The sequence below is a fragment of the Triturus cristatus genome, chromosome 4_1 (assembly GCF_964204655.1).
Source record: "Triturus cristatus chromosome 4_1, aTriCri1.1, whole genome shotgun sequence".
Lineage (NCBI taxonomy): Eukaryota > Metazoa > Chordata > Amphibia > Caudata > Salamandridae > Triturus > Triturus cristatus.
The window spans coordinates 152,730,402-152,737,542 of NC_140585.1; the positions used below are offsets into that span (position 1 = coordinate 152,730,402).

At 43.7% G+C, this 7,141-nt stretch overlaps 1 protein-coding gene across 1 annotated transcript; it reads left to right on the plus strand.

The window, feature by feature from the left end:
• The first annotated feature begins 2,135 nt into the window (after window positions 1–2,135).
• LOC146853735 (olfactory receptor 5V1-like) lies at window positions 2,136–3,086 on the plus strand. The gene has a single exon (XM_085650849.1). It carries the CDS (start codon window positions 2,136–2,138, stop codon window positions 3,084–3,086), a length of 951 nt encoding a protein of 316 aa, XP_085506975.1.
• The last annotated feature ends 4,055 nt before the right edge of the window (window positions 3,087–7,141 follow it).

Genomic DNA, 7,141 nt, shown 5'->3' on the forward strand with positions numbered 1-7,141 from the left:
TTTCACAGTGCGCGCACGGTAGGCGCTTGGTGCGCTTCGCGCACCAAGCGCCCACGATGCGTTGTTCGTGCCGTGCGCGTACGGTGCGCGCACCCGGCGATTTTTCGCAAAAAAAAAAATTTTTTTTTTTAGCCTTGGGGGTCCTTCAGTGACCCCCTGACACAGGCTAGGGGGTCAGGACCTGTCCATCCTGCCCCCTTCTCACGTTTTCCCCCTTTGTTTTTCATTGCCTCAGACTGCGAGAGACAAAATGGCGGCCGACACTTTCGACCGATTCGAATGTTTACTGACATCTAACAACCAATCAGAATTGCGCTCGCGCACGTCACCGTGCGCGTACGGTATGCTTACGGTGTGCGCTTATAGATATATATATGCTTTTAACTGCAATTTTCTCAGGAACTAATGAACAGATTTACACCAGACCTGCAAAAGGCACATCCCTGAACTGAGGACTACCTCTCTGCCAAATGTCAAGTAATTCTGTTCAGCCGTTCGGGCTGTAGCTTGGACTAAAGGTCCTATGGAAAAATGCATGGGGAAAACGCGTTTTGGGACCCCCCCTTTTTCTCAGCCCCCGCTTGACGAATCCCCCCGAGACTTTCAGGGAAGGAGCGGAGCGGAGCGCCCCACCTATTTTGAAAATTTCGCGAGGATTCGTCAATCGGCGCCAAAGTTATTCCAAATAGAATGTTGCGGATTTCCTATGGAAACACGATCCTAACTATAACTATCTACTGGCGACCGCCAGTAGATAATATATATATATATATATATATATATATATATATATATATATATATATATATATATGCAAAACAAAGATCCCATGTTTGGAAACGCACTCAAATCGGATAATAATATATATATATATGTATTTAAATGTTTTCTACCTACTTACAAAATAGTTACATTTGCAACGATTTTCGTGGTAAAGGGCATCCGCAATAGAGGCATATCCGTTGTAAAAAAATCATTATAAAGCCTTTGTTATACAGCTTTTTATTATTTAGCCTTCGTTGTCAAGGCTGTTTCTCCAATACTCAAGGTCTCTTGGCACTCCGTTAATGCAGATTTTCCTACAATTGAATGAAGTTGCGAATATATGTGAAACAACTGGAACTACATTTAGACATTACCAAGCAGGTGCTTGGCTCTTCTCATGGGAAAAATGTGAGAAGACCTTGAAGGAGTTACAATAAATGAGATTTAAAATGCTGCCTTCACTAAAGCTGGTGCGGTGTTGTGGTGTAAGCGTCAGGAGAGGGTACACTTACTAGCACCATTATGCTAAATGCGTATTGTACAACACAGAATAACAAAATCGCAGTGCATTAATTGTCCATAATTCATCAGTACGCTTTAATCATGTGTAAGAATGAAGCCACAATTGTTAATGCAAGGAGAAAGGTATAGTAAATGTTATTTCCTTCCTAGCATCTTCTGGCCTTAAATCTCCCATTTCTCTCAGGCTGTTTCTTCTTTTATTTCACGTTTTGTACTTTTGATCTGTTCATTTGAGGTTATGCAAGTCATACTTTCTCTACTTATTGATGTTAAATACACCATCGGTGTGCTTTATATTTGATTGCTTCATTAAGGCTGTGAACTGAGAAGAGTGGCTCTTACTAATAGAGCCCATGATAGACTAGCAATGTTAAAGCTATCAAGTTGAAATGTATTTTTTTTTATTTTTCGTTTTCACATTTTTTTTTTACTCAATTATGATTGTGTTCTTATGTGATTTTTGCATGCTTTTGCAAATGATTAAATACTTTAGACTGTTGTACAATCACTATCTTATAGTATAGAAATGATCCTTATCTGTTTCATATGGGATCTTTTTCTCTTTGATTTCAGCTAAATATGACTTTTTTACTAAATTCGAGATGGCAAGCAAAGCAACTCAAAGCCATCTACGTTCTTAGAAACAAAAGATGTGTTTTTTGCATGATTTTCTTAATGTTTCATCACCGCTTTTGCTGAATGGATTTTCTCCTCACTCCAAAAGCATTGAATCGTTTTCGGAGCCCTGCTACAAAATATGACTGAAATAACACATACACAGAATCAGCTGCATGTACCTGCATCATTTTCAATCTATTCTGATAAGGTATCTAACAAATCAAATATTGATGGACATTGATGTATGCAGAGTAATGATTAATGGAACCTCAGTGACGGAATTCATTCTCCTGGGGATTTCAGAGCGCCCAGAGCTCCACCTTCCTCTATTTTTGCTGTTTTTGATGATCTACCTGTTCACTCTCCTTGGAAATCTACTCATTATATTTGTTACCAAGGTGGACCTCCATCTACAGACCCCCATGTATTTCTTCCTAGGTCATCTATCATTACTTGACCTCTGCAATTCATCTGTCATTGTACCTAAGATGCTTGTAGACATGCTGGCTGTGAGGAAAGCTATTTCCTTTGGAGGTTGCATTGCACAGTTCTCCTTCTTCATTTTCTTTGCCTGCTCAGAGTGTCTCCTCCTTAGTGTGATGGCCTATGACCGCCATGTTGCCATCTGCCACCCACTGCGATATCCAGTCATAATGCATGGGAAGTTGTGTGTTCAGCTTGCCCTTTGCTCCTGGGCCGGAGGATTCCTGTATTCAACACTGCACACAACCGCGACATTTCGGTTGTCATTCTGTGGCCCCACTTTGATTCAACATTTTTTCTGTGATGTGCCCCCGCTCTTTGCTCTCTCTTGCACCAGCCCTTTCATAAACGTTCTACTGGTTTTTATTTCTGGTGGGATAGTGGGACTAGGCTCCTTTCTTCTCACTCTCATCTCTTACATACGCATCATCTCTGCTGTCCTAAACATTCGCTCCACCTCGGGCAAGCAGAAGGCCTTTTCCACATGCGCCTCTCACCTCACTGTCGTCACTTTCTTTTTTGGGGCTATTATTTTTACCTATTTCAGACCAGTTGAAAGTTATGCTTTGATTGAGGGCCGGCTCGTATCTATGATTTACACCATCATAACACCTTTAATAAATCCCCTGGTTTACACACTAAGAAACCAGGAAATAAAAGGGGCTTTCAAAAGAGCCTTCAAATCTCTAGGTGGGTGAGGCAACACATGTCAATAGTTAACTCAGGTGTAATTACATTGTGGTAGAATGCACTGCAGTAATCATATTGGGATTTACCTTTACATCACAATGTTTTAGCTTGTGATATCATTATATCCAGTAGCGGCCGCTACTAAGCACAGGTGCTGAGGCTGTGGGGGGAGTCCAGTGGGGGTATACAAAAAATACACTTAAACCGACTGATCTGGGTGTTGCTAGGTGATGCCACCTCTTCTCTTTCTCATCTGAAACAGGAAGCTCCCAGCCTTCCAGAATCCCCTGTCTAATCACATTGCTGCCATAAGCAGTGTTGTGATTGGTCTGAGTTCAGAGGATCAGCGCTCAGACTGAGGCTTGGAGGCCTTGCATGTTCCTCAGCAGGCTGTGTAATGTAGCCTTGTGGGGAAGATGCAAAGTGCGCATGACAGTTTCACTGCCCATCTTGGGCACTTTAGAGTGTGCTTTCCACTCCTCCCTCTGCCCCTGCATTGGCCAGCCCGGCCCAACCGCCCCGCCCGCACCTGAGCAGGAAGGAAAACAAAGACGATAATAACATTAGTTATTATCGTTTTCTTTTTTACATAAAAGCTGATGAACTGCCACTGATTATATCACAGGTTAGATTGTGGTATTTCTAACACTCTTTATCTCTATTACTTATTGGCAGTCTCCAGTAGGTAGTTATAGTTAGGACCTAGTTTCCATAGGAAACTCATTTTTTGTTTTCCCAATAACTTTGGCGCAAGTTGACGAATCTTCGCGAAATTTTCAAAACTAATGCCCCGCTCCGGTTAGCTCCTATTTTGAGTTTCGGGGTGATTCACCAAGCAGGGGCCGAGAAAAAGGGTGTCCCAAAACATGTTTCCTCCATGTTCTAGTTGTTCATTAGGATACTGTTGGTAGGCAGAAGGCAGGAGCACGGACTCAGAAAATTGTAGGAAGTTAGGAGGGTGCTGATGCAACAATTTGACCACACTGAGCAGACAGGAAGGGCAGTGTCAGCACAACAGACTATGGAAGGCAGTGGAAAGGGGGGCAGGGGCAACAAACCAACAATGCAGGACAGGCAAGAGAGGCTATGGCAATATAATAGACCATTGTTAAGCCCAAATAAGCTTTAGTTGATCTGTCTACTGTCTACAATCTCCTCTTTTTCAATGTAAGTCAATGTGGAAAATCAATACCCCAGTTTTTTTTTCCAAAATCTCGCCCATACCAAGTTGTAAATGTTAGCAAGTATGGTACATTGGATCATGGAAGGTAGAAGAAATTGGGGTAGGGACATGGACTTGGATAACAGAGGACAGGTGAGACATGGACAGGTGCACCAAACTGACCTTACAGGGCAGGCATCAGGCTTTGCACCAGCACAATACACCACACAGGCATGCGGGACAGGAGTGCAGCACACCAATCCATGGAAAGCAATAGGGAGGGGACAGGACCATGCACATGGACAACAGAGAACAGAGGGGAAATAGGCAATGGCAGCTAGTTGACCATAATGGAGAGAAATGAGAGAAAGCTGCAGCATAACAGACCATAAAGGGCAGGAGGGAGGGATCAGGGGCATTACAATGGAACAGACAAGCCGGAGGGAGGGAATAGGGTCTGCACATGGAAAATAGAGGGCAGGGGGCAAGGGGGCAGGGCAGGAGCAGTAAGCTGGCCATAGTGGTCAGGCAGAATGGGCACTAGAAGCATGACACACCATTGAGAGCAGCAGTGAGACTATGATGGCATACACATAGACCCTAGAGGAAAGTTGGGGGGGGGATCAGGGGCAGCTAGCTGATCACCCAGGGAAGGTGGGAGGGGCCGTGGCAGCACAGAAGACCATGCATGGCAAGCAGGAGAGATAGTGGCAGCACAATGGCCATGATGGGCACGAAGGAGGGGACAAGGGCATGCACAAAGGACCATGGAGGATAGAAGAGAGGTGTAGAAGCTGGGCACAGACAAGAGAGTTCAGGGGAAGGGGCCTCACAACAGACCACGCAGGGCAGGCAGGAGGAACAGTTGCAGCACAACAGACCAGGGAGGGCAGAAGATTGTGGCAGTAAAATGGACCATGGAGGACAGGAGGAAGCGGATAGGGGCATGGAACGTGGACAGACAGGGTGGAGGTGGCAGGGAGAGGTTACAGTCATCTGACAATGCTAGGCAGTTGGGAGGGGAGTAGCAGCTCAACAGAACACTCAGAGTAGATAGGAAGGGCAGATCCATGGAACATGGAGGGCAAAAAGAATGGAGCAGGGGCATACACACACACATCAGAGAGCAGGGAGCAGAAGAGTAGGTGCAGCAAGCTAAGCACAGAGGCTAAGCCGGAGGTCAATGATGGGACATAGAATTGGGCAATGGAGGTCAGGAGGAGTGGACTGGGACATCATGCTAAATGGAGGGCAGTGGCAGCACATCAGACCATGCATGGCAGGAGGGAGGAGGCTAGTGCATTGATTCAGACAACAGGGGATAGGTAGGAGATTGATGGGGCAGCAAGCTAATTGTTCCGAGAAGGCGGGAAGGCCAGTGGCAGAACAACAGCCACACAGGACTGTAATGAGGGAGCAGGGGCATGGACTTGGACACTGGATGGCAAGGAGGAGGGAAGGCAGGAGCAGCAAGCTTGGGTGGAGGCAGCACAATGCTAGGCCAGACCCTGCTTCCAACCTCCACCATCCATTGTGATAGCAATCTTACTTTACGTTGAAAAAAACTAGAAATTCGCTGAAAAAAACAAAGATTACAGGGACGTTATAGTTAGACTCAGATTTCTCTCGTACAAAACCAGTGAAATTCAGCAGTTATAGTTACCTGAGCTGACTATAACTCACGCCCCAGCAATGCACTGCTTATGACCTCAGACAATACATCATTCATGACATTGTCAGTGACATCATTCATGACATCTCAAATGAGCAGTGAATGGAATGGAACTATAATCACTAGAACTTTATTTAGGGATAGTGTGTGTATATTGACACCTCTTTTATTTCTTTTCTTTCTTGTAAGAACCATTATAATACACAACGTGCCCACATCAATATGGCCAATAGCCTTTCAAGTTTAAGCAATGTGTAGTCCATTGTTTATTTTGATGTTTGCAATCCTCAGTATGTTTATTTTGAACAAGTCATGTTGACAAACATACAGGTACGGCGGTCACGGGGCAAGATATGCTGAAATGACATTGTGTGCATATTAACACTTGTTTTCTTTATTGTATCAATTCCTGAATTTTCACATCATGACCAGGTCAATATGGCCGCCAGCTTTTTGGATTAAAGTAATATGTAGTCCTTTGTTAATGTTGGCAACTGGAGGAATTTGTTAATTTAGAGAAGGAAGCTACTATGACGTCTTGTATCATCATCAAGGTTCGGATGAGCAGAAATGCGTGGATTGCATCCTTTGCTGATTAAATACTTCCAAACTACAACCTGAGTGCTAATCCTTTCCTTGTAAGAGTGAGAGGAGATTGAATACATATATATAAAATTCACTGAAAAAACACAGGTTTCAGGGATGTTATAGTTAGAAATTAGAATGAAAAAAACTTGGATATTCAGTGAAAAAACCACAGGTTTCAGGGACGTTATAGATAGTTTGACATTTCACTTGTACAAAACCAGAGAAATTCAGCCGTCATAGTTATAACTCACTCCCCCACAATGCACTGCTGATGACGTCACATAGTACATCGCTCATGACATGGTTAGTGACATCACTGAGGACATCTCAAATGACATCACTGATGATATCACTTATGACATCATCCAGTGAATGTGAGTGTTTCTAAAATGTTTAAGAATATGATATCTATATATATGATGATTCAGTCAGTGTGTGACTGACTATAAGTGAGTGATTATATGTGTCTGGATGAATGTATGGGTGAGCGACTAATCTGTGTGAATGTCTGTATCAGTCAGTCAGTTGGTGTGTAAGTGGCTGCATGGGTTGGTGAATAGGTACATGAGTGTCTATATGGGTTATTGATTTGTTGTCTGGGTACCTGTATGGGTGCCTGAGTGTCTGTGTGTTGTGTGACT

What these genes read in the sequence shown, in the direction of transcription:
- LOC146853735 (XM_085650849.1), top strand. Translation starts at nt 2,136, where the DNA reads ATGGACATTGATGTATGCAGAGTAATGATTAATGGAACCTCAGTGACG.